Source organism: Solanum stenotomum, chromosome 10 (genome assembly GCF_019186545.1).
Source record: "Solanum stenotomum isolate F172 chromosome 10, ASM1918654v1, whole genome shotgun sequence".
Taxonomy (NCBI): domain Eukaryota; kingdom Viridiplantae; phylum Streptophyta; class Magnoliopsida; order Solanales; family Solanaceae; genus Solanum; species Solanum stenotomum.
The window spans coordinates 55,561,709-55,588,789 of NC_064291.1; the positions used below are offsets into that span (position 1 = coordinate 55,561,709).

Genomic DNA, 27,081 nt, shown 5'->3' on the forward strand with positions numbered 1-27,081 from the left:
TCTCTAGCCCCTTCTCTTCTTTAATAATTACACTTGTGCAACTGTAGTTTGCCATGATAACTCTGCTAGAAGCACCTATACAATATTTTATCTTCTCATTTTTTTCATTATTTTAATTCACAATATGCTTTTTCATTATCAACACATTCAAAATCTTCCTCTAAAAAAAGACAACATAACCAGAAGAAAGAAAAAGATAACTCTTCCATCTCTTCACCTCGATGGAAAACATTTCGGTCCAACATCGAAAGACGAAATTACAGCTTTTTATCGAAATTGTTTTTTTATTATTGTATCAGTTCGAGTTTTTTTTTACTGGAACTGGAAATGGGTATTAAAATATGAGATTTGACAAGAAAAAATTCATCTTCAGATTCATCAAGAAGGGCAATAGAAAAATCAACAAGCGTAGACCTTTCTTTAAAGACAATAATGGCAATAAGATATCATTATAAAAAAAATTCAATATCTATGTCAACTCTATTGAATTCAACAATGCCAATTGAATTTTGTGCAAAATAGGTTATTGGAGAGATAGAAGAAAGGTGAAGGATGATGGTGTAATGGTGATGGAGATGACTGGAGAAGAAGAAACATCTTAGAACAATGAGGAGAAACATGGGACAAGTTAAGAAGATGAATAGAATGAAATTGGAGAATGGTGGAGAAAAAACAAAAAGGCTTAAGTCATGACAATCCCTTAAAGTTGTCCGCATAATTCACTTAAACACCTCAACTGGAGCTTGTACCTATTGAAGACCTTGACTGTTATGAATTTGAACCATTTAGACACTTTGTGCACACGCGACACAAAAAGTGTAACCCACACCTTGTTAGGCGCGTGAACCATTTAATCAACACCTTTTTAGTTTTTTCTTTTTTGTTTCTCATTATTTTTTTATTTTTTTTAAAATACACAATCTTTCTTTCTTTTTTCTCTTTCAAAATTGCATACCTGCTGCCACCAATTATTCATAGCAACGAAATCTATCACCTTACATTTTTTTTTTTTTATAAATTTACTTCTTCTAAGCGTATGCTTAGATTTAATAAAAAATGAAGTCAACTACCCTCCTATCCTTTGTTAGAAAAAATGAAAAACATAATCTAAGTTTTTTTATCGGAAAAAATGGAGATCACCATTCCGAAAAATATGGAGGCCATACACACTGCCTTCGATCCACACCCTTTCTTTCTTCATAACGAAATAGAAACAGAAAGTAAATTTGAAATCAAAACAAAAAGAGAATAAACAAATTTATTTTTTTTAAGAAAAAAAAAATACTATCGATTTTGAAATAGGAACAAAAAGAAAAACATTAAGAGAAAAAAGAAGAAAACAAATTCATACTTAGTTATGTTAAAATCTCCATTTAGAAAATAACAATGGTGGATAAGAGGTGATTTTAGTAAGAGAAGAAAAGGAAAGGTTTGAGCTGGTGTCGGTGGGTGTGAGGGTGGGGGTTTTTCATTTTTTTTTAGTTGAAGTTTTTTTCATTTTAGTTTTAGATTATTTATTTTCAAAATTCATTTATACAATTATTTTAAATTTAAATGCCACATGTCTTTATTTGATTTGTTATTTTGCCACATCAGTTGCAAGTGTATTACACGCACTTCCTCTTTTGATCAGGTCTTAGAAAAATGTTTGATAGGTATTTATTTTTTAAGGTTTGAGTGTCTTACAGGAAAATGGGCACGTTAAGGTGTCTAAGGGAATTTTGCGGACAACTTACAAAAAAATGCATAAAAAGAATGATTTTGGTGATGATTTTTTTTTTATTTTTTGATTCTACAAAAGTAAGCGTGTGTATTACATTGGGCAATAAAAAATTGGGAGTAACGTTTTAAGGGTGTCAATATCTCTGTTTAAAATACTTCAAAGGCTTAATAGGACGCCTAATCGATTTGAATTGAAAAAATTCTGCCCCATATTGTTACAAACATACGATTCACGGGGAGATAAAGAAATAGAGTGAATCAAGTACCTGTGTCTTACCCTTTCAAGGAAGGGAAAAAAATGACATTATATATAGGCGAAATGACTTGGAAGACCCTTGTACTTGACTTTGTTTGTCAGTTGAACCGTTATACTCATGACTTTGCCAACTGAACCCTTAAACTTACTAAAACACAATATTTTAAATACATCTGACCATTGACCGAACTTATGTGGCACTAATATTGCTGAGTTGGAAAAATATTTGACAGCACGCGCCTTAAAGCGAGTGAATATATATTTTTTATATTAAAAATCATTACAAAAATAATTTAAAATCAACCAATCAGCCCCTATCCCACCCCACTCCCTCGCCAACAACTTTCTTCTTCCTTCAGCCCCCTGCCCCCACCCTCTCCTTTTTCCTTGAAACCACCCACCACCCCACCCCACCCTTTCTTCTTCTTCTTAACACCCTCCCCCCACCCCACCCAACCAAATCTCTATCTCAATCATTTTAGTTTCTTTAATTTTGAGATTCAAATTTCTTCTCTATAAATCTTGGTTGATTTACACACTTTTAAAAAATTGGGTTTTCAAATCTTGTTTGTGAAAGGTTGAAGTTTAGATAATTTTGAAATCTTGAAGAGTAATGGTGTATACTGAAAAGTTGATAAACTTCATGAAAAAACTTAAAGAATAACAAATGGGTTTTGTGAATTTATGAAATTAATTCAAAATTATGATGGAAAATTATTGGGCTTGTGTTGGGAAGCTTTAACTGTAAAAAATTTCATGTAAAATAGGAAGAATTAGACCAATTTGACATGAATTTAGTGCTCAATTATGAGCAAATATGACGAACATGATATTGAAAATTTTAATGTGCAAACTTATTTTTTATTTTTAACATTTAATTTCTTATGTGGCATTAAAATGACATGAAATTCTATAAAATGATGTGGAATTTCATGTGTAAGCGGTTGTGTTACAGTCACACACATAGAATAAGAAAGAGGTTTAAAGTATTGCGTTTTAATGTGTTTAAGGGTTCATTTGGCAAAGTCGTGACTATTAGGGTCCAACTGACAAACCGAGCCAAGTATAAGGATCTCCTAGCTCATTCTGCCTTATATATATAACATATTTAAATAGAAAATAAACAAATCCCATTTTGAGTGGATTCAAAATGAATTAGAATGAAGAAATAAAATTTTAGGGATAAGAAATAAATTAAACAAACAAACCATTGAAGTATTAGTGTAGTTGAGAATTTAGTAATAGATTAAGGAGTCATTTGGCTATTTCCAATAAACTAACATGGGTTTTGAATATGGGCTTTAAGTAAGGCCAGCCCAATATAGCTTATATCAGCTTCACGTACCCAGAGAAGTCGGCGGCGGCTCCGTTACTGACTCCGGCAACGGCGAAAAACTTTCTCCGATGGAGATAATGGGTAAGAAATCATCGAGGAAGAATGGAGTTGGTAAAACACCTGGTTCAATTACATTAAGAGAATAATCAGGTGTGAAGAAGAAACAAACTCATGTTAATGCGAAATTGATGCTGAAATTGGAGCATATAAAGGATATTGCTACCTGGGCTAGTGGCGAAGGTTCCATACCTTCATTTGGTGCATTTTTTTGGCAGAGATTAGTTGTATCAGCTGAGTCTTTGGGTGTTCCACCTGACCCTTCGTTATTTACTTGTCAAAGGTTTGAGCTTTTTATAAATTTTTTGTTTGATTTGTCTTACATTTATGAATACACACTTTGTTAATTTGTATAGGTTAAAAAATGGATATTTGTTCATTAATGGATGTAGGGGTATAGTAAGAGACACAGGATTAGAGATGAGTACATTCGAGATAAGGTAGGAGTGGTTTTGGTGGAGGACAAGATGCAGGAAGTTAGATTGAGATGGTTCAGGCATGAAGATGTAGATGCACAAATGTGTTGAGGTGTGAGAGGTTGGCTATGGATGGTTTCAGGAGAGGTGATTAGACTAGCCATGACGTAGTTTTAGCTTATTGAGAACATGACCTTAGATTAGAGCTTGTGGAGGATACAAATTAGTGTAGTAGGTTATAGGACATTACTAGGTAGTAATGTGTTGTTAGATTGGAGCTTGTGGGGGATATAAATTAGTGTAGGAGGTTATAGGACATTACTAGGTAGTAATGTGTTGTATTGCTATTCGTCTATACTAGTAGTTGTAAGTTCTGTTACTATCTTTTGTTTCTTGTACATTGAGTATCATATTATTTTGTTGTACTGTTCAGTATGCTTTGTTATGCTTTCACTTTAGCTTATTCTCTTTTTGGATTGCTTTGGATTGTTTTCTCTTGAGTCTATCGGAAACAACCTCTCTATCCTAATATAGGGGTCAAACCAAGGTCTGCCTGTACTCTACCCTCCTAGACATCTCTTTTTGATAGTTGTACGAACCAGTGTAGAAATGACATCCAATGATGAATTGCAACGGATCACAGTACATACCTTAAGATCTCTCCGATGCTAAGTATGTTGACATCTTTAATTTCTAGGCCATCCTTCTGATGAGGAATATACATGAACACCATGAAGGTCAGGAAAACAGGAACAGTAAAGACTAGGCTCCAGAAAAAGGACCGATGATACTGTTCGATTTCGTCGCTTCTCTCGGATACTTTTCCTTCTTATTCAGGAAATGTCACTCCTGTGAACCAACCTGAACCAGTTGACTTGACTAGAATAAAATTTTGAGGTCCTGTGACATCTGATCGGTAAGAAAGGGATATCTTCTTCTGCTCCATAGCAATATCAGAGTCTTTAACTCCTGCGAGTGCTTTAATAGAAGTTACAATAATCCTCATGAAATTGTCAGTGAGCACTCCATCAAATCTCTCGCCTATGTGTAACCAGAACAACAAATCCATAACCAACTTTTTTTCGATATTTTGGAAATCCTCCAAGTCCAGCGATGAACGTTCTGAAACTCATTGAATAATGAGAATGTCATATACTCCTCTCATTTTTTAATGCCATGCTATTTTCTGTAGCAGGGTTCAAATTTGTGATGTGTGTCAGACCCACAAATCATGAGCTACACTCTTATAACTAGATCAAAGGCCTAGGAGAAAGCTATAACCAACTAGTTGGTATCACTCATAAGGATTTTTGCTTTCACCATGTTCTAAGCTTAGCTAAATCTGCATGGATTTCTAGAGGTTGTACGAATAACTAAATAAAACTACAGAAAACTAAAAAAATAACTTGGTCTCATCTTATTTATACCTAGTTGGTATTTTTTATATCTCAGGACTTGAATTCTGGAAGTACACTCACGTGTTTTTTTATTACATCACATTTATGTGTTACATAGCTAACTCCTGAGCACAATAAGTTGTTTTTCCTTCTTCTGATTTCTCCTATTTTAAAAATCACAATGTATGTGCAGAGTTGATTTATTCTTCTTAAAACTTTATACTAATCACTTTGAATTTTGGCCACCTTAATATTGAATGAGTCATTGTCGACTTTTCATCTTTTTTCTAGGCTTGCATATTAACTTATAATTGATATTTCACAGGTGTGAATCTGTCCTTCAGGCTGGCTACAATTATACAGCACGGATTGAGAAGAACAAAAGAAAGGCACGAAAGAAACGCAAGACATCCGGTATTCCCCCGAACAACTCAGTTGTATATGAGTGTCATTTCTGCTCACATCAGAATCTAAAGAGAGGAACCCCAAGAGGCTATATGAAAAGCCTATATCCTGCCAAACCAAAAACTTTAACAGTTGACCCTGCTAAATCAGCAACCCGAAAGGCAAAAATTGATCCTACTGACTCAGCAATGCAAAAATCTGAACATTTGGGCACGTTAGTGGCTAGTATCGATAAGGCAAAAGTTAATCCTACTGAATCAGCAACCCGAAAGTCTGAACAGTTGGATACGTTAGTGGCTAGTATTGACAAAGCAAGAGTTGATCCTACTGAATCAGCAATGCAAAAGTTTGAACATTTGGATACATCAGTGGATAGTATCGATAAGACGAGAGTTGACACTCCTAAATCAACAACCCAAAAGTCTGAACAGTTGGATGCTTTGGGGGGCAGTACCACAGATGTAATAGTTTCATCTGAACTAGTTGGAGATGATCCTATGGCTGGTCCTGCAACTCCATTGTCAACAGTTACGATTACTTCTTTGTTGGATTCGAAGAAGAGGAAAAGAAACAGAACAGGGTCCAAGAAAAAAGTTGAACCTCAGGATGGTTCATCCATGACAGATGCTGAGAAGACTGTTTTAACATCCAGTAAGAGAAAGAAAAAGTCTTGGACTAGTTTGAAGGAAATTGCTGAAAGTCAGAGTAGCAATAGTAGGAAGTTCTCCAATATATCTATTCCATTTATTCTTTGATTGTGAGAATTGTATTGTTGCCCATTGAGCACCCCTTTTTTTTTGGGTTTCACACCCGGTGTCCGGAGTTCATATTGGCGCGCCCCAACTAAATTCGGATCGCGCATCGGAGGTCCATTCAGAGCGGCACTCCTTACCAGAATTTTCTCTCGTAAGTTGTAACAGTAGTTTCTGTCCAATAATATGAGTATTTAGTGTACTTTGACAATTATTTAGTTTTTTTTTTTAATTATTTTTTTATAATGACAATTGTTTAGTTTCTTGTTGATTTATAATTTTTTTTGGAACGTTGTTGATTGTTTAACTAAATGTTCGTCTTACCAACATGAGTTGTGGTGCACTGGTGGGAGTGCGTCACCCTTAACTAGAGCCGAGCCCTGGGTATGGTGAAAATCCCTGTTGGGAGCACCACCCCCGAATGGTCCCTGCAGAGCGCGATCCGAATTTAGTTGGAGTTTCAATGTGGGCTCCGGACACCGGGTAAAAAATCCAAAAAAAAAAAACTAAATGTTCGTCTTACCTAAAAGTACTCTTTAAAAATAAACAAAATATATGAATTAGTGTGTGAAATTAATCTGAATATATGTGGTTTAAAAATATGGTCATAGTCATAGGTAATGAGGAATTTCATTATGTGCGCCCATAAAAGGTAAAATTTTGTTAAGATTTTTTTTTTTTTAAAAAAAAAGATGTTTCTTAATCTTAAGAATAAGTGTAAATACAAATTATACAATATTAATTAATATAAATTATACAAAAATAAGTAACTTTAAAAGTCTAAAATTGTTAAGTAATGGAAAAAGAATAAATATAACTAATAGGGAATTTTCGTATAAGTCACTTAAAGATAACTTAATTATGCTTTATACTTATAGTTTGCTAATTACGATTCGTAGCTACATGTTAGAGGGAGGAGAAAAGCGAGCCAGATTGGGAGAGGCGAGTGAGAGAGGGTAGAGAGTGGAGAAAGACGAATTGTATATGTATATCGGGTCAAATTGGACATGTATATCTATAAAATAATTGTATATATGTAACTGATATACATATGTATTTGTATATCTGGTGAGCGAGATTGGGAGAAGGAGGAGAAAGGTGAGCGAGATTGGGAGAGGGAGGCAAGAGGCGAGCGAGAAAGGGAAGAGAGTAGAGAGAGACGAATTGTACATGTATATTTGTCAGATAATTGTGTATATATATATATATATATATATATATATAATTGGTATACATATGTATTTGTATATCTGACGAATGAGATTGAGAGAGGGAGGAGAGAGGCGAGCGAGATTGGGAGATGGAAGAGAGAGGCGAGCAAGAGTGGGAAGAGAGTGGAGAGAAGCGAGTTGCATATGTATATTTGTTAGATAATTGTATATGTAATTGGTATACATATGTATTTGTATATTTGACGAGGGAGATTGGGAGAGCGAGAAAAGATGCGAGCGAGAGAGGGCAGAGAGACTAGTTGTATTTGTATATGTGTCATATTTTTGTATATGTATATGCATAATTTGTATTTGTATATGTATAAAAGAGGAGATAGGCGACATAATTATAGCTAAAATTAAGCTGCGAGCGAGAGAGGACAGAGAGTGGAGAGAGACTAATTGTATTTGTATATGTGTCATATATTTGTATATGTATATGCATAATTTGTATTTGTATATGTATAAAAGAGGAGAGAGGCGACATAATTACAGCTAAAATTAAGATGTGAGCTGTAATTAATTCAAACTATAGCTATATTAGCTAATTAACTAGTATATGTTTGCTTATCCGCATAATTTTCCATAACTAATATATACTAATTGTACTAAAATAAATTAAAAAATCGAGATGTAATTTATTTAAATTTGAATGGCTAATAGATATGTTGATTATATTGTGTATTTATTATTATAAAATTACTAATTTTTTAAACTGTTTTTAACTTTGTGAGGTAAGTGTTAAGTGTTTTTAATACTATTATTTTTCCTATGATTCACTCACTTCATTTAACACCGTAAAAAGAAGTCATTTTTTGTTAAATACCGTCTTCGAAAAAGAAGTTATCATAAAGATTAGCTAATGTATTATCCAACCGATATCTTATCGATTGACTAGCGGATTAACATTTTAAATAAATAACCAATAGATCAAATTGTTAAACAAAATTATATGCATTGTTCCACTCGATAAACAACCTAACCAAACACCCACTTACTATATAAAACAACCCTAGTATGGAAATAAAATCATCACCCAAACTTTGAGAAAGTCAAAATATATCGCCGCCGAATACATGGACGAAGCAAGATAAGGTCAATGGGGCTTATTCGAAAATGAAGCCAGATATGGGTAAAGTCAATCGGGTTTATCCGAAAATGAGGCCAGATAAAGTCAATGTGGTTCATTCGAATTTCAATCTACAAAAAATAATATTTTTTTATATTTAATTAAATTACTTTTAATATTTATATACTAGATATTGTTTAGCTTTTATCTTGTATTTATTTAATCGTAGTTCAAACGCATTTTAGTGAAAATTCTGATTCCGCTGTTGGTTAATCGAGCTTTGTTGAATAATAGCAAATCTATAAATTGATTGATTTATTCGTACAGTCCAACAGATTCCACCTTTACTCGACACTTGTTGCTCGACTCACCACATCGCCGCCGTAGCAAACGGAAAAATGGGAAACCGGCGGAATGCAATGGTTGCGGTAAGCGATGACGAGGATGACGTGCCGCTGCCATCGCGGGCTACACGCGCCTCCAGCAACGGCGAAGAGAAAGCGAATCAGAGGAAGAGGAAGAAAGTGAGGCTTGACGAGGAGGAAGAAGAAGAGGAGGAAGCGAATAACGAGGATGAAAGTAGAGATAAGAGGAGGACGAAGAGGAAAGTACAGGAGAATGAGGAGAACGAGGAGGAGGAGGAGGAAGAGGAGAGGGGAAGGGGGAAGAGGATTAAGAAACTGAAGAAAGTTGAAGAAGAAGAGGAAGAACCCGAACCGGTTAAGGAGGAGGAGGAAGAAGAACAGCAGGAAGATGCTAAGCCTATTGGTGAGGTTATTAGGGTTACTGGAAAAGGAAAAGGGAGGAAAACCCATTACGAGTCGTTCGAGTACGATGGAAATCGCTACGAACTTGTGAGTTTTCATTTATTTGTTTCGTTTCATCAAAAAATGCTTTTGAATAACTATAGGAAATTAAATTGATTGAAGATTGGTTTTTGTTTTTGCAAAATTATTGCTCATTTCCTTGTCTGGTAGCTGAATTAGGGTTTGAAATGTGATCACACATAGGTTTGTTTTTAGTATGATGAAAAAATTGATGCCTTTGAACTGTGTAAAAGAGACAGCATCTGGCAGAAATGCAGGGTAACACCTCGTTTGGATGGTTATAACCTGTTGTATTGTATGTTTATCTTTAAATCCATTGTTTACAAAATGAGAAGAAAATACAAATTGGTCGTTACATAAAAAAGATCTTTTTGTCATTACCTAATGATGGATTTATGGTTTCTTTGAATCCATTGTTAGGTAACGACAAAAAGATCCTTTTTATGTAAAGACCATTGTTAGGTAACGACAAAAAGATCCTTTTATGTAACAATTGATTTGGTGTGATCGTGTCGTTACCTTAATATTTTTAAAATTTATTGTTTAACAATTATATTTTATCGTTTACCCTACTTTTTCATAGTAGCTCTTCCCCGTATCCTACTTTTATGATAGGTTTATTATTCAAATTATGGAACAATATGTAACAACCATCCAACAAAGTGTGAGGCTGCGAGTAATAGAGCCTTGTGGTCTGACCCTTCCTAGTGCATTGGGCTGCCCTTTGCCTCTGATGCTTATTAGCAGAACTCATATTTCTTTACAATATACAAATTGTTACTCCAGATTACCGGCTTCAACCAACACTACATTAGTCTCAACCTTCGATGCCTATCCTGTCTTTCATCTCATTTGATTATGATATGTTATTTATGTTTGTACCTGACTAAACATTGGAAAATAGTAAAAATGATGTAAAAACACTTTCCATGAAAATTATTTTCCTTGGTAAACATTTCATCCATAATGTTTGAAGGAGGTGATTTCATGGGTCCACTCTGCCCCTTAATTGACTTGAGAGTTGGTCAAACTTACTTTTAAGTCATTTTTAGCTTTAAGGAGCGTTTGGTAAAGTTAAAAATAACTTAAAATAAGTTTAAAATGACTTAAAACAAGTTAAAAGTTTTAAAGTTAAAAGTAGGTACTTTCATTTTTTAATTTAAAAGTTACTTAAGTTTGACTTTCTAAAAACTACTTTTAAAAAGCTACTTTTTTAAGTTAAGCCAAATGGGCTCTTAATCTCTTAAGTGATATAGCTACTGTTGACCTATGATGTTTCTCTCATTACTAATATGTTCTTATACAGGAGGATCCCGTGCTCTTGGTTCCAGAAGGACAACTTCAGAAGCCTTATGTGGCAATTATCAAGGTAATTCCTTTTCCCTGGAAGATGGCAAAACTTTTTTGGTAACTGTATGGCACGAAGTGGGTGTAAACCTTGGACATCAGGGTTCAAATTCCAACAGAGATAAAAAAACATAAGGTGATTTCTTTCCATTTGCTTTGAGCCTTGGTGGGCAGCATAGGTTGGCCCTAACACCACTGTTAACCAAAAAAAAGAGAGATTGGTTTTGGTGATTAGAGATATGTACATCTTATGTGAATAAATATACTATTTCCTGTTCAATTTTTAAGAATGAAGTCAGTTACACTATTGCTTTTGGTTGTAGTGTACAATTTGAGCTTATTCAGAAGCTTATGTATTAGGAAATTATCCTTTCTACTGTGAAATTAGGGCATTCAATTTGACATGGATCTCTTTTGCGATCTTGCCTCTTCTAGTGCACCATAAGAGAATACTCTCTCTTTGGTGCTGCTTCTGAAAGTCTGAATTAAACTTCCTGAGCTGGGAGTACAAAAGGGAAGGGGTGAGTACAGAAGCAAAGCATTTAACTGTAGCCTAAGAAGGAAAGAGCAGACGAACAGTAACTAATCTGAAAAAAGATAATAATTTCCCTCACCCATATACCAGCATCTATATTAAAGTTGGGTGAAAAGTGGGGGGTAGTTTCTGGAAGGTAAGTATTCCTTTGATTGGTAGGAAGTAGAAGAGGAACTGAAGTGGAAGAGAAAGATATGCAACAATGCCACATTTGTGTTTCATGTCTTCTAAATTTGGCAGAAAGGAAGGTTTAGTCATTTCTTGCTGCATTTTTTTCAGCTATATCAAAGAACCGTAGGACTGATATGTTTGTCCCTTATAGGAACATCAAATGTATGTCTCCCAACCTTTCATTGATTCCATTATAAAATTTAGACATTAGGACATGCAGGTACTTTTCTGTTTTTTAGGAGTAGTTTTTTTTGACTCCTCTAACCTCTAGTTTTGTTAGGATTAGCAAAGTAGTTTTGGAGTAGAGACATTACAATGTGTCACGAGTCTATATTGAGATCTTTCTCTCAGATAGTCCAGTGTTAAGTAATCTGTTTCTTGGAGAGTCATTAATCATATCATTTTTTTTTTCTTTTCGGTTTGATCAAAATTTCCCAGTATTTTATCCGCAGCCTCTTGAACTGTTGTTCTAGTTTTGGCATGAAATTATTTGTAATGTTTGATTCTCTGGCTGTTAATTTTAGTGTGGGTAATCACTTCTAATCTCTTTTTTGAATTCTCAATTTGATATTCCCCTTGTAGGATATTACTCAGACCAAGGATGGTAACCTGATGGTCACAGGACAGTGGTTTTACCGACCTGAGGAAGCATTAAAAAGAGCTGGTGGAAGTTGGCAATCACGGGACACGAGGGAATTGTTCTATAGTTTTCACCGAGATGCAGTCCCGGCGGAGTCGGTCATGCACAAGTGTGTGGTGCACTTCATACCATTAAACAAGGAGATTCCTAGACGGAAAGAGCATCCTGGTTTTATTGTTCAGAAGGTATATGACACTGAACAGAGGAGGCTTTTCAAGTTGACAGATAAGGATTATGAAGATACCAAACAGCATGAGATTGATCTGCTTGTTCAGAAGACTATAGCACGAGTTGGCCATCTTCCTGACCTTGAAACTGAGGATAATTCTGCAGCTCCTGTTAGTCAGGAAGACCAATTGAAGAATAAACGACTTTTGAGGAAGAAGAGCATGATGTCTTTGGATGTCACCAGAGATGATGAAGCACCATCTAGGTCGGGTCAGCCTAGAGCAGAAACTCCAGGCAGTTGTGCCAATAATGCATCAGAATACTTCATCATCCTTTCAAACTTCAAAGTTCTAACGGGTGAAACACAGCGTGACAAATGGCTGGAAAAACTGTTGCAATCAATTCAGTACTTTTGCAGTCCTGTTGATAATGTGCAAAATGATGGTAAAGCAAAAGGGGGCTCAGATGCTGCTGATCTTACTGGTAACACTGATTCTGCAAAACCCGTGAATGAGTCTCTAGACAACGGTGCTGATGTAAGATTTCTTCTTTCCAATGATTTTGATTCTTGACAGTATTTATGTATGGTTGCTAGTGTATGGGCAGATTTTCCTTGAAATGTTTATTCTGTTTGATTATTTCCAGGGTGATGTGTTCCGATGGCCAGACAGCGCTGTCACTGCTGTAGTCTCTCTCGAGAAAGCTGCACATGAGGCCCTCTCATCTGATTTTCAGAAGTACAATCAGAAGATGAGGCAGTTAACATTCAATCTTAAGGTGAGTACCTTTTATTAGGGGTTGGGGGTATGAGCCTGGAGTTTATTTAAGTTTCTTCTAATTTTCTATGTGGGTATGTCTCTACCTTCTAATTTTCCAGTTTTTGATGCTGTAAATTTATTTCCAGAACACCTCACTCTTAGCACGTCGTCTTTTGAAAGGAGAGTTGGATCCCTCTCAGATACTGAACATGTCCCCAAATGAGCTAAAGGTATGGGTCCATGGAATAATTTATTGAATTTAAGGATTTATTTTATGCTTTTGGCAGATAGCCTAAAATGTTTGACATAATAGTCCGTATGTGTTTTGTTGATTTCTTAACGGGTCAGGACTTGCTTTGTTGGACATATCGACTGTTTTTCTTGAATTCAGTGGGTGCAACCTAAATAGATTTATTTGAAGTTCATGAAATGTAAATATCGTTCAGGTACGGATAAAGTGAAGCTGATTTTGAAAACAAAAATACAATTGAGCATTTTCCTAAGTAATCACACAAAATAAAGGAAAATATGATTTATCCCTTGAGACTTTTTGTGAATTAAACATTGGCTTCTCTTTTCTCCCATAAAAAGAAGATGAAAGAAACAGGAGATTCCTACCAATGAAGAAGTTGAGCAATCGCCTGTACATATAGGAATCTCATGTGCTCCCAAAAAAGGGGGGGTTTGTAATGTGGATGAAGGTGTTCTCATTTCCTTCCATACAAGGAAAAAACTAATTTAGGTTTGGCAGAAGACAGTACAAACTTGCCTTGCAGTTTGGTTTTGGTTTTAAGAATTTAAGCATAAAACACTTTCTTCTGATTACTTGATATTTAAAACATTTGAATTGTACTTGGTCAAGACCGGGGTCAGACTCCTTATTTGAGAAGGAAAGATTTTGGAAGTTTCTTCCAAACCTAGGTTAGGGATTGTTAGAGATGGCAGGTTGCTGCTGAAAACGTTGTTAGGCTAGTGCGTTTTGATTTGTGGGGAGGTGTTGCTGGCTCAAAAATTAAAGAACTATAATGGGAAATAGAAAGATGCACAAACAAGAGGACTGGAGGAGGAGTATGAATTTGAGGATGAGTATACAACACTTGAGTGAAAAAAAAGTATATCTTAATTGAAATGTGCAGAAGTGTATTGAATTGTATACACATCTATATTATCAGGGGTACGATTATGAAGTGGGTGGTATTAAGTTATTATTTGTGTCATCCTGTAGATATATAAATACTAATATCTTCAATTCTTAGAGAAGTATCCGATATTTCAAACTTTAGTTGGTTCACATTCTATTTGATTGTTCCTGCTCTTATATATTTAAGTAATTTTAGTACACACTGTCAAACATTGTCCATCTTTCTTTTTCCATTTTTCATCTGATCCTATCTTCTTCATTTTCCTAGTTCCTCCTTCCATAATCTTATATCTTCGGCAATTATTGTACAAGAAAGCTACCAGGGAACCTTATAAAAAATAATAATAATAATGAAAATAACAAGAATATAGAAGAGTTATCATGGAAAGAAATGAAAAATGAGACACTGCTCTTTGCGGTGGAGATAAACATATATAGCACTACATGGTGGAGATAAATATATATAGCACTATGTAAGTAGTGTAAATCAAAATTGGATGTGTCTTTTTCTGTACATCGAATAAATATGTGTTTTAAGTAGTCATTCTTTTTGGTGGATGGTTCATTTGGATTATTTTTCCCCACGAGGGGATTATTTGCCATATGAGGAGATTATCAGCTGTTAGTCTTGCTGAAAACCTTTAATTGCTTATTTCTGTTGTGGAATCTGGAAATTGGTGCCGGCAGATCATGCTTTCCTTTGATGTTCTCTTCCGTTGTTATCTCAGGAAGCTTTAACAGCAGAAGAGTTGGCAAGCAAGGAGCCCGAGGAGCCAGAGCCCATACAGGTTTATACTATACATCATTTTGTTACTTAAGCAGGTTTAGTTTAACTAGCCAGGGAAGACTTTAGTTTAGTACTTTGGTGATAAAGTTGGTCCTTTATTTCTCATTACCAACTACATGTATCCTTTTTGAGATTAGGGGTGGCAATGGGGCGGGGCGGGTGCGGGGTAGGTAGGGTTTAAGCATATGCAGGGTGGGGCGGGTTGGGATAAATGCGGTTGCGGGGCGGGGCAACATTAAAATGACATAATTTATGTGGTGCGGGTGTGGGTTAGGGCAGAAATAACTTTAGAAATAGGAAGCTACCCCTAATCTGATCTGAAAGATCTCGCTAATTAATATGATTACTTTTAGCTATTTGAAGTTAGCAATTTTTTTTATATTTTTGTAAGTTGTCTAATAAATGAATTAATGATAGTAATCTCTTATATTTATATGTATAGTATTGGAAATGAGGTAAAATAATATTTTTGTCTTTTTAGTTTAATTTTTTATTGTTTTTATGTAACCTTCCCAACTGGGTAGAAATTACAGTCAACGAAAATTTGGTTCCTACAGTGCATACGCTAATTAGGGTAATAAATTACTTTTTAAAAATCACGGGGCGGGGCAGTGAATGCAGGTGTGGGGCAGGTTTACGAGGGTTATAAGATTATGCGGAGCAGGGCGGGGTGGGGCGGATTTTAATTTTGCGGGTTAAGATAAGACCCGCCCCACCCCTCCCCGCCCCGTTGTCATCCCTATTTGAGATGCACTAAATGTGAGAAAAAATTTCTTGTAACCAAGTAANAAAATCACGGGGCGGGGCGGTGAATGCAGGTGTGGGGCAGGTTTACGAGGGTTATAAGATTATGCAGAGCGGGGCGGGGCGGGGTGGGGCGGATTTTAATTTTGCGGGTTAAGATAAGCCCCGCCCCGCCCCATTGTCATCCCTATTTGAGATGCACTAAATGTGAGAAAAAATTTCTTGTAACCAAGTAAAAAGATCTCCCCTTTCAGCTAAGCATGATTTTGTTTTCTATTATCTGTTCATGTTGAGAACTTGAAAGAGGAGTTTTAGAAATCTGTCACCATCATTAATTAGCAAAAATTGATATGATGATGTTATAAGACGGGGGTATATTTCATTTTGACATATCTTATTTGCTCATTTCTGTTCACTTTGTGTAACAGATGACCAATACTTGTTACAAAAACTTAACACAGGTTGAGTATGTTGTTTCTTGTAACTCACTTCTGATCGGTTTGTGGCACAGATGACTGATGCTCGTTGCAATAGATGCACCGAGAAAAAAGTGCGGCTCATGGAGATTATTCAGGCTGGACATGGAGATCGTTACTCGGTTTGTCCTTGCAGCTTTTCTCTGTGGTTTGAGACAGACTTGCTTCATATATACATCACTATGTTTCTTTTTGGATATCTCTTGTACCCTCTTATTATTACTACTATTGTTATTATTGTTATCATTCATTTTCTTTTTGGGAGAGGGGGTGGAAAATTGTTTACTATGATAGTGATTCCTTGTTGCACCCGAAGCTTTTTATAGTTGATTGAACATTGTCTTTGATACACATCTGTCTATAGAGTTAATATGATTGGTAATAGCGAGGAGGATATTTGAACTTAAAACGATTTCATGTTGGAGTACTTTTCTGTTCTCAGGGTAATAGCTAATTCACCTCCTCATTGGCATTGTACTAAACCACCATGCAAGATGTTGAAGGGAATTTACCTTCGCATAGACTGATTTGCCCGTTGTGTCACTTAAATTTCACGTAGTCACGTCGGAGTTATACTTGTATTCAAAGAAAAAAACAGATTGAATATGGTGTAAATGCCATTAGGAAACTTCTCTCTAATGTATACTTTTCAACTATGTCATCTTTTCCTTTAATGCTGACAGACTCTCTTTCTTTTTTTCTTTTTTTTTTAAATCTCAGCTGGAGTGTATTGCTTGTGGCAATAATTGGTATGCTTCTAGAGACGAAGCTGCTAGCCTCACAATCGATGGACCAAATTCTGCAAAGAGCGTTGGAACAGAACCGTTGGCCACTGCTAAGTTTGAAGATGTAGAGAAGAACTTAACGAGTCCACGAAAAGCTGATAAAGGAGCTAATGACATTCTAAAGAAAACAACAACAGAAGCTTACATGCCAGTTCTAGATAGCCAAAGATCATTCAACAAGACCAAGCCTGAAGACAATACTACCACCAGCCATGCCGACTAAACGTTCTGCTAGACACAACCATCTCCTACAAATAATAGATAGTACACACATTTAGATGGTATAGATTTGGGCGTAGTAGTAAAAAATCGTAGTCTAGTTAGAAATTTAATGGCGACAACAAGGTATGGATTGTTCTCTTTCTTAGTACTGTACAATCTGCACAGTTGTAAAGGGTAGGGTAAAAAGGTTGAATGATGTAATCTTGTGTAGTTTTAAGATTATTATTTATTTCTTCAACCTACAAATGAGGTGATTTATGGCTGCATTTACGTGTCTTTATGGCTTTGGTACATCTTTTCTTAACATGCATTTCTGCACTCTACGAGGACGTTCAATGAAGGGAACGTGTTGAAAAAACTACATGTATTGGGAAGGAATCTTTATATTATCTATAGGTGATGGCGACTCCTCTAGCCACCACGTTGAAATATCCTACCCTAGTCATAAATTTTCTTGAATTATCAAGTTGAGTATCATTGGAGTTTTCCAATTACAGTTAGAATCGGAAACAATCTCTTTACCTTTACAATTTCGGGGTAAGACTATGTACTTATCCTTTTTCTTGGATCTACATAAGATACATTTTAGTTGAGAACAACTGGCCTAAAGTGAAGGTCTAGAACAACTTGCAATTTGTATTGCAAAATGATCATTATTTGGCAAGGGATGGATAGTTGGATGCTTAGGAGTAAAATAGTTCGGTGCATAAAATATTTCGTGTTCATAGAGGGTTCGGGAAGGATCGCACCCTAGGGGTAGTAATGTCAATTTGGGAAAAGAATAGTAAAATATACTTTGATTTCTATTTGACCGACCAATTTCAGATCTGCTTCCTCCCCGCCTTAAACCACATCACATGCACCCCTTTTAAATTTACTATTTTCTCCTTGCTCTTTGCACTCAAACTTACACAATGACCAAAATACCCTTACAAAAATAAATAAATAAAATATTTTAAAAAGAATAAAAAAATTATGTGGAAGAATCTTAAAATTATTAAGATATTCATTTTCAGACACGTCCAGGTATAATATTTAACCATTGTCATTCACTATTACTAGCTAGCAAAAATGCTTCACAATCATCATTAACGACCATCACTAGTGCGTGTTACCGAATGTCACTAACTTTTGGAGTGTTCATATTTACTATAATAATATATTAATAATCGAATATATATATTTAGATTTTAGACATTTTAACTTTAAGAAAAAAAGAATATGGCTTTGTTTATATTAGGATCTTGATAAATGAAAGACCATATTATTGCTTCTCAAAAAAGGATAAAAAGGAAAGAAATTTCTTACGGCAAGTTATAGGAGCATTATTATTCTTCACTCAATTACTTGGTCATAATATATTTTTTCAATGTACAAAAATAAATTATAATTGGTAGTAATAAAGTGTGCAGGACCACACTACCATACTTATAATATGTATATACAACTATCAAATTTAATTCTTTACCAAATAAAAGTTGACAAATTTGAAGCTTTAACATAATTAACATCATCAAAGAATCCAACCAAAAGAACCAAGTAGAGGATACCTTATACACTTACATTTAAGGCCATAGTAAATATAATAGAAAAATTAGTTGGCGTGAATTTGTTCACATTATCGATATCAATATCGAATAAATGTTGAGGGTTATGGTATATAGGTGCAGTATGTCGATTCATGATGAGTTTTCATATTAATCATTTTTGTTTTTATTTGATGTAATGATGAGATGAATTAAAATGATGAAGATTCATACGGTCGACTCAACTTGTTTGATATTGAGGTGTCAGTTTTGTATTTTTATTTTTATTTGATGTGATGATGAGATAAATTAAAACGATGAAAATTTATATAGTCGGCTCAACTTATTTGAGACGGACACGTGGTTTTTACTTTTTAGTGTTGTATCCACCATATGAGCAATTAAAGGTTACCCTATTTATGCAACAATAAATGGTTCCATGTCTTAAAAGTATCAACCATAGTACTTCCTCAACCAAATCTTTACTTGCATTGGTCCCTTTCCCTATTAAAGTTTCACTACAAAATGTCTTGGGCCATTTTTTGGTTGATAGTGAAATAAATGAATTGTTCAAGAAAATAAATTATTATTTTAACAATAATAATTAAGAGTGTAAATTTCTGGTGTTATAATTGTAAGACTAGTAATTACTATTAATAGTACAATTTTCTGGTGTTATAATTTGGTGCTCTCTTGTGAATTCTATAGACATTTATATAATCTATCTCATTTTATTTATTTGGTTGAGAGAAAAGTTGTGACTCTCGAAATCTGTGAGTTTTTTTTGTTGGTTGATTCTCAAAATCACCTTCTTGATCGAACAACATCAAGGAAAAAAATCAAAACACTTTCTTTAAGATTATTTTCCCTCTCCTAATCAAAACTATATACTATAATTCATATTTTCAAGCTAATATCTATTTATTTTTGGTACATAGGCTGATTTTTATCTATTTGTATATGGTCTATGATATCTTATTACTCACTCTATTCCAATTCAGACCTGAAATATAGTATGTAAAAGTTGAAATTAAAGTGTTTTAAAAAAGGAATAAAGTACAAAGAAAATAAGATAAACATATTAAACCAGAGTATATATTTTAAATGTAACAACACAATCTCAAATTATTAATTTACCATTTATGTTGTTTTATTATTGAGGGGTAAACTTGTCAAAAGTATTATCCAAGAATCAAGGGTCTTAATGTAATTTTCCTTTTTGAAGGGATCTGAAATCTATTACATTTAATTCACCATTAATTAAAAAAAAGATTATTATAAATTGGGAATCACCTTGATCATAAGAATCCTGTCCCATATTAAATTTGAAAAATATAAAAAACTATATTTAATTAGCCAAGAAAAAGCCAAATAGAAAACAATATATGCTATTCCCAATAAAATAGCATAAATTATAATTAATTCTTGTGCAGTGATTCCTCCAATTAATAATTGGTCTGCCCCCTTTCCTGATTTACCAAAATTGCCCCTAAATTAAGTTTGATTAGTCCTATCTTCAAGGTTAATATTGGAAATTTGCCATCTTCAATGTGCCTTAAACAGTGACCTAAAAAGTATCCATTGAAAAAAGTGAAAGAAGGCAAGAAAGAAAGGCCACACATTACAAAGAAAAAATCCACACTAGAGGCAAACCTATTATCTCCGTTTTAAAATAAGTGTCATTTTAAAAAATACTTATCGATTATATTAATTGATCATCTTATTGAAAATAATTATTTCATATTAATTGTTCATTTTACTAAATCAGGAGTGCATTAATTATTTTTTTTCTAACTTAACCTTATAATTAATTCTTTTGAAGGTGTGTTTTCAAGATTTTTTTTAAGGAATGAATTAGTAAAATTATTTTATTTATGATTTCTTAATATGGGTGTAAGGAAGAAAATGATCAACTAATACGAGACGAAGGGAGTAAATTTTTATTCCAATATATATATTATTTTAAAAAATTCAAGATAAAAACTAGTACGATTTCATTCATTTTTGCTTATTCAGTATTGACTCGGTCATATTCATGAAGGAGTAATAATTAAAATAATAATTTTATCATCACTTTCTGAATATAATAAATTTAATTCTTTGGAAAATATATTAGAAATTATATGATGACTTTTTCTTGAGTTTTTAAATTGAATAAGTAAAAGTTAATATCTATTTTTATTATAATAAATAGGTAAAAATAAATATAATTTTCAAAAAATATTTAACAAATGAAAATAATTAAATATATTTTTTAAAATTTTATATGAGCGTGAAATAAACTAAAGTGACACTGAGTAATAAATAATAGAAATTAGAAACAAAGCATGAAAGCATATGATGATGTGAGTCAAAGATTGCTTTTTTAGTGGACATATAGAGCAGCTTGGCAGCTCTTTTGTCTCTCTTCTTCCCTCATGTGTGTGTGAGAGTTTTTCACTCTATATTTGTTATACCCCACTACCCATTTTCTTCTCTCAGTCTCTATCCCTACAAGGCATGCTCTTTTTTTTTTTTGGTCATTAACTCATTATATGGTGTAACTTTTTGTGGGTTGGTGCTAATTGTTGTTATTATTTTATCCATGTGTTTTTCTTGATTCTTGGAGAAAGTTTTGAGTACCAATTTTAAGTCAGAAACTGAATGCTCTTTAAGCAATGTGAGGTTGGTTTTGGTATCTTCTCTTTTACCCTTTTGGAGAATATATAAATGTGAAATGTGCTTTCTTGAATGAGTCTTTGAGGTTAAGAGATTAATAAGAAATGATTGCTTCTGCTAGGAGTTTGTTGGGTTTTTCTTTTGCTTCACTTCTCTGAAATCAAGTGGGGTATGGTAATGGACTGTTTTTTAAATTTGTTTTAGAATAAATTCTACATTTTTCATTTGGGGGATTCAATGTTTAAGTGGGGTTTGTGGGTTTTCTTTGTTTTGTTTTATTGGTTTTGGTTAATTGGACTAAAGTTTGCACCTTTGAGGGGTTTTTGTTCTAAACTATGGATTTTGTCATTAGGAGAGTCCCTTGGAATTTGTGCATTTGTTAGGCTTTTTAGCTTTGCTCAGCCTTCTTGTTTTCAATTTGAAGACATGGGTATGCCCTTTTTATTTTTATTTTTGTTGCATATCTTTCAGTTTTGTAAGTGAAACACATGGAATCATTGAGGTTTCTTGGTCTAGAGTCTTTCTCTTAGATCTAGTTGTTTGCTGTATTCCTGAACTTTTGTTATGTTGAAGGCATGTTTGGGGGTCCTGGAGTCTAAAAATCCAATCTTTAGGTATTTTCAATTGGTTTAGTTCATAGAAATGTTTCCCTATAAGATTTTAGTCCTACAACAACATACTCAGTTTAATCCTACAAGTGGGGTCTGGGGTATGTGGAGGGCGAGATGTACGCGGACCTTAGCCCTACCTTTGTGGGGGTAGAGAGGCTGTTTCCGAATAAGATTTTAGTCCTATAAATTGTAAAATCTTATGTGATTAATTGTACTTCTCTGATGTTTGTTTTGAATAGCAATGCATTGTGCTCAGTAGTTTGTGGATTTTACTGTGAATGACCTGCCATGTTGTCCTTGATAGGTTGCAGATCAATTGATATGACTAGTTATGGAGTTGGATTTCGACAAGTATTGTGTAGTAGATGGAAGTCCTACAACTGTTCTTCCATCTCCGCGGCACCGTCTAAAAGGTGAAAGGAGAAAAAGCAAAGGAAATTCCAAATGCAGCAAAGAAGTATTGTCTGTAGATGGGGACTTCACTGAGATAAGCTTTCATCGGTATCGTAGCGTGTCGTGTAAAGATGCTCCATCAAGGAAATCACATTTGGGAGGAAATGATATCCTAAAGAGGGGCTCTGTCTATCAAAGTTCTAGAGATGTTAGAGGCATCAAGAAAACTGATGCTGTTGAGGAAAGAAGAAAAATTGAGTTCTCTAGGGGCAATGCCAATGCATTCTCATTTGGTATTGTTGATGTTTTATGTGGTTCAGATGAGGACAATTCACTCATAGATAAACATAGATCCTCGTTCAAACTTACACCCGAGAGCGATGTACCATCAGATAGCTCTCTAGGATGTTCTTTAAATTCTGATCATAGAGAAAATAGAAGGACTCAAATTCCACCAAGACAGTCAGCTCACGATTCAAAAATCATGTCTCAATCTGTTGCTGACCGTCCATGTGAAGTTAACAGACTAACGGATAGGGATCCATCTGTGTCTTTATCCAAATCACTGTCTGCAAAGTTAGCATTACCGCATTCGCCTGCTTGGTCAGAAAGTGATAGCTCCAGGACTAGCAGCCAAAAATCCCGTTTCAGCCCTATTAGAAAGATGTTTGATCCATTTGGTAAATCAAAGTCTCTGAAAAGTCCATTGAGTTATACTTTCGAACCTGGCACAAATATTAAGAATGATCCTGTTAACGTCAGTAGAGGCAGAACAGTTCATAAATCTCTATTGCATGATTTCTCAAGCATGCCTGCGCCAGTGGAATGTAATTCAAATGTGCAAAGTTTACCAGCTCACTTACACGGCTTGCTCAGGTCGGATAAGAAAAGTGGATTGCCCTTCTTTGAGTTCTCAGTAAAGTCACCTGAAGATAGTTTTGTTGCAAAGTCATGGAAAGTTGAGGATACCTTAAATTGGGTGTACACATTTCATTCTATTCACCACAAAAGGAAGAGCAATGCTAGTGGTGGATGGGGATCAAAAGATAGCATTAGAGAACCGTTGTTGGTTGGGCGGATGCAAGTTTCCTGTTATTTATGTACAGACATTAAAAACGCTGGAGATTGCGACAACTCAATGGTGACAGAGTTTGTCTTGTTTGATACTCCCCATTCAAGAAAAAGAGTTTCTTTTCAAGAAAGTTGTTGTTCTTCCCCTGATGTCACTATTGCACCTAAAGCCTCAGATGAGAAGTCATCTGGAGCTAATTGTGTAACCGTAGAGGTTGAAATCGCGGCGATTGCTATAGAGGTACCATTTGAAAAGAGAGAGAGTTTGAAATTCAGGAGTGGGGATGCAAAGGCTGATCAGCCACTTCCAAACTTACTGGATCTCTCTGTGGTTGAGCAAAGAATTGGACATTCTGATAATGTAAGTCCTGCCAAGGTGAATGTTGTGATCCCTTCTGGACACCATGGTCTTCCAACAACTGAAAGTCCTGGTCCTTCCCCCTTGTTGGATAGATGGAGGATGGGTGGAGGTTGTGACTGTGGCGGCTGGGACATGGCATGCCCGCTTCACATATTTGGCAATCCAAATATTCGTATTGATGACAACCGCCCTCTAGTCGAGAGGCAGCAGCCATTGGAACTCTTCATTCAGGTAATATTCTGACTGTTGCCTAAACATTTGTCTTCTCACAGACATTTACATTAAAAGAAATCTTTTAGACCTTTGGCAATCTTGGTAGACATAATTAGTCGTGCTACTTGAGCATTTCTTGTGAAAAGGTTATGTTCTATGCAGTGGGAAGTAATTGCATATAATAGTTAGAGCTCAGGTTTCTCATATTTAGTAACAATGATAACTTACAACTATTTCATCATTCACTTGTGTTGAAGTCTAGTTTATCATCAATTTCTCATGTTAATAGATTCATATATGATACTACCTCCATTTCAATATGATTGTCTGGTTTTGACTTGCACGGAGTTTAAGAAAGTAAAAATGACTTTTGATACTCGTGGTCCTAAACTAAAGATATGTAGAATGTACAAATGTCCTTTAATCTTGTAGTTTTAAACATGTCATGTGGAAAGTTGGAATTAATGAGTTGCTAACTAGTGAAAGATGCTTTCTTTTGGAAACATACTAAAAAGGAAAGTGAGACAGGCAAATTGGAACAGAGGGAGTATATCTCTTGTTCTTTTTCTAGAATTGAGATGACATTCAACTCGTAAATTTGTTTTAAGAAACTGAATCATTGTTTTCAAGGTATACACGCCAAATCAATGTTAAACTATGAGAATCCCACACATAAGGATGATCTATCTTACACCTGGAAGGGAGAGATGATAGGAAACTGTATCTGTTCGATTAGTACTGATAATGCGTTATCCCGAAAGTAATTTTCCCTTACTCATTGTTTTAAACAAACTGTATGCAGGGAAGAAAAGATAAAGCTCCAGCGTTAACCATGACACTTAAGGAGGATGGACAATATTCAGTTGATTTCCATGCTCAGTTATCTGCATTACAAGCATTCTCTATTTGTGTCTCAATTTTGCACTCCATGGAAACCTCAATTGCTGTGGGACAAGGGAACAATATAGAATCATTGCAATCCAACACGTTGCGGGTTTTTGTTCAGGATGATGACATTAAAGGCTTGATCAATGCAGCTAGAGAGGAAAAGAAACAGAAAGTACACAAGAAAGTGGAGCAAGTATTCCCATCTTTCATGCTCAATCCACCATTCTCTCCAATTGGTCGAGTATAGTCTTGAACGACTCACTCAGCTAGGCATATATCGAGTTCCATACAAACACTGGTTGCTTTGTGAACTTGAGATCATCTGGATGCAACTTTTTTGTTCATGAAAGGAACCAAGATGATGAATGGTGCACACGAGGCAGTATCCACGAGCTTGTGAAAATCTGATTTTCAGCTTGATGATCATGTTTTGTTATTTTTCTTCTGGAATAGGGTCAAAATCTCACAACACCATACTGTTTATATTGTTAGTTGATAGGGGAGGGCATAGGAATCTCAATTCAATTTTTTCAACTATAGAAAATTTCAAATATTAGCATTAGTCTACTTGTAATTTATTTATGATGGCCACAAGGTGCTCAAGGAAAGCAAGTCATAAGGGAAATTTTGAACACTCTTTGTAGTATGAGTTAGTAGATTTTTATTTTTTTAATGTAAGTATACTATTGTGGGAATAAATAGCTCTTGTGCCATTTAAATGCAATTGCAGCATCTGTGAGAATAGTTTGGTGTAAATCATAATTTGCAATCTTTGTTTGGACTTCAGACAACAACCACAACATACCTAGTGTATCCCACGAGTCGGGTTAGGGAGGGTTGTGTGTACGTAACCTTAGCCTACCTTGTGAAATAGACCCTTGAGTCAAGTAAAATATATTGGTTTGGACTTCAAGCAATAACAACATACCTAGTGTATTCCACGAGTGGGGTTTGAGAGGGTTGTGTGTACGCAACCTTAGCTTATCTCACACCCTCGACTCAAGTAAAACATATCGGTTTAGACTTTAGGCAGTTTCATGTTTTCCTGTTTTCATCAAAAGTGTTTAGCTTTTCATGAAGTGCTCATGATGGCCAGTATGAAACAAAATAATAGATTTTCTTGAAAAAGGACTTTCTTTGTCTCTTTGTTGTTGGGAAGGAAAACATAATCCTTACAGTAATTTATTGTTTTTCAAGAGAGATGTAGTTCTTTTCTTGTTCCCTTTTTTTTTTTTCTAAAAAAAATGACATTTGATTTGAAAAAACAACTGGTCAATGGCCTCCCTTTACGATTACATAGATTTTATTCTTACTAACTTTGTGAGGTAAAAAAATTGTTTTTGATAAACTTTCCTACTACTTTGTGAGGTAGATAACTTGTTTCCGAGAGTGTTTATTCCTATTAACTTTACTTTGTGAGGTAGATAACTTGTTTCGGATGACTTATCCTACTACTTTGTGAGGAGGTAGATCACTTGTTTCCGAGAGTGTTTATTCCTACTAACTTTACTTTGGATAACTTGTTTCGGATGATTTATCCTACTACTTTGTGAGGTAGAGCACTTGTTTCCGAGAGTGTACATAGATTTTATTCCTACTAACTTGTGAGATAAAGAACGTATAAGAAATTTAAAAGAGGAAATAAAAAAAAATACGCCGCTGCCGGGGATCGAACCCGGGTCACCCGCGTGACAGGCGGGAATACTTACCACTATACTACAACGACTTTGTTGAAAGTAATTGTCATCTACCTCTATATGTATCAAAAACATTTATTTAATTTTTTTTTATCAATGCTAAATCACCCTTCATTTGAATGTAAAATATTTATCCAAAATTTAATAGAAAATGGTTTCAATTTACACTTTACTTTTGTTGTTGGGAAGACATTGGTTTGCTTGAGCCACTAGTAATACTAATACCATAGGCTTCTATTTTCTTTGTTGAGCTTAAGATCTATCAAAATAATTTCACTGCTTCCTAGGGATAAGATCTACGTACACTCTTCTCTCTCCAAATGTCACTTGCGTTGTTGCTATCTCTATTGTCTTTATTGGAAAAGTATTTGTTAGTCTGCACTTTTCATCAATGTTTATGGTAACCAACAAGGAAAGGAAAATATACATTTTTCTTTAAAT

The 27,081-nt window shown here is 34.8% G+C and overlaps 2 protein-coding genes, 1 non-coding gene and 1 pseudogene across 8 annotated transcripts; 3 read left to right on the forward strand and 1 right to left on the reverse strand.

Moving 5' to 3' along the window:
* The first annotated feature begins 3,391 nt into the window (after positions 1–3,391).
* Positions 3,392–6,388, forward strand: LOC125843312 (uncharacterized; annotated as a pseudogene).
* A 2,569-nt stretch (positions 6,389–8,957) lies between these two features.
* LOC125843304 (uncharacterized) lies at positions 8,958–17,486 on the forward strand. The gene is made up of 8 exons (XM_049522534.1): positions 8,958–9,475; positions 10,755–10,817; positions 12,084–12,845; positions 12,955–13,086; positions 13,214–13,297; positions 14,937–14,996; positions 16,251–16,337; positions 16,936–17,486. Exons 1-8 carry the CDS (start codon positions 9,020–9,022, stop codon positions 17,221–17,223), a joined length of 1,932 nt encoding a protein of 643 aa, XP_049378491.1. The 5' UTR covers positions 8,958–9,019; the 3' UTR covers positions 17,224–17,486.
* Positions 17,487–21,139: 3,653 nt separating this feature from the next.
* On the forward strand, positions 21,140–25,667 carry LOC125843300 (uncharacterized). 6 transcript variants are annotated; one of them, XM_049522526.1, is made up of 3 exons: positions 21,140–21,422; positions 22,322–24,073; positions 24,858–25,667. In XM_049522526.1, the coding sequence occupies exons 2-3, from the start codon at positions 22,349–22,351 to the stop codon at positions 25,188–25,190; spliced, it is 2,058 nt and encodes a 685-aa protein (XP_049378483.1). In that variant the 5' UTR covers positions 21,140–21,422; positions 22,322–22,348; the 3' UTR covers positions 25,191–25,667. The 6 variants fall into 6 exon arrangements, with proteins under 6 accessions (XP_049378483.1, XP_049378480.1, XP_049378482.1 ...); XM_049522523.1 differs by having other exon boundaries at positions 21,145–21,412; XM_049522525.1 differs by lacking the exon at positions 21,140–21,422 and adding an exon at positions 21,441–21,580.
* Positions 25,668–26,597: 930 nt separating this feature from the next.
* TRNAD-GUC (transfer RNA aspartic acid (anticodon GUC)) lies at positions 26,598–26,669 on the reverse strand. The gene has a single exon. It is a non-coding gene; the product is annotated as a tRNA-Asp (tRNA).
* Between the last annotated feature and the right edge of the window lie 412 nt (positions 26,670–27,081).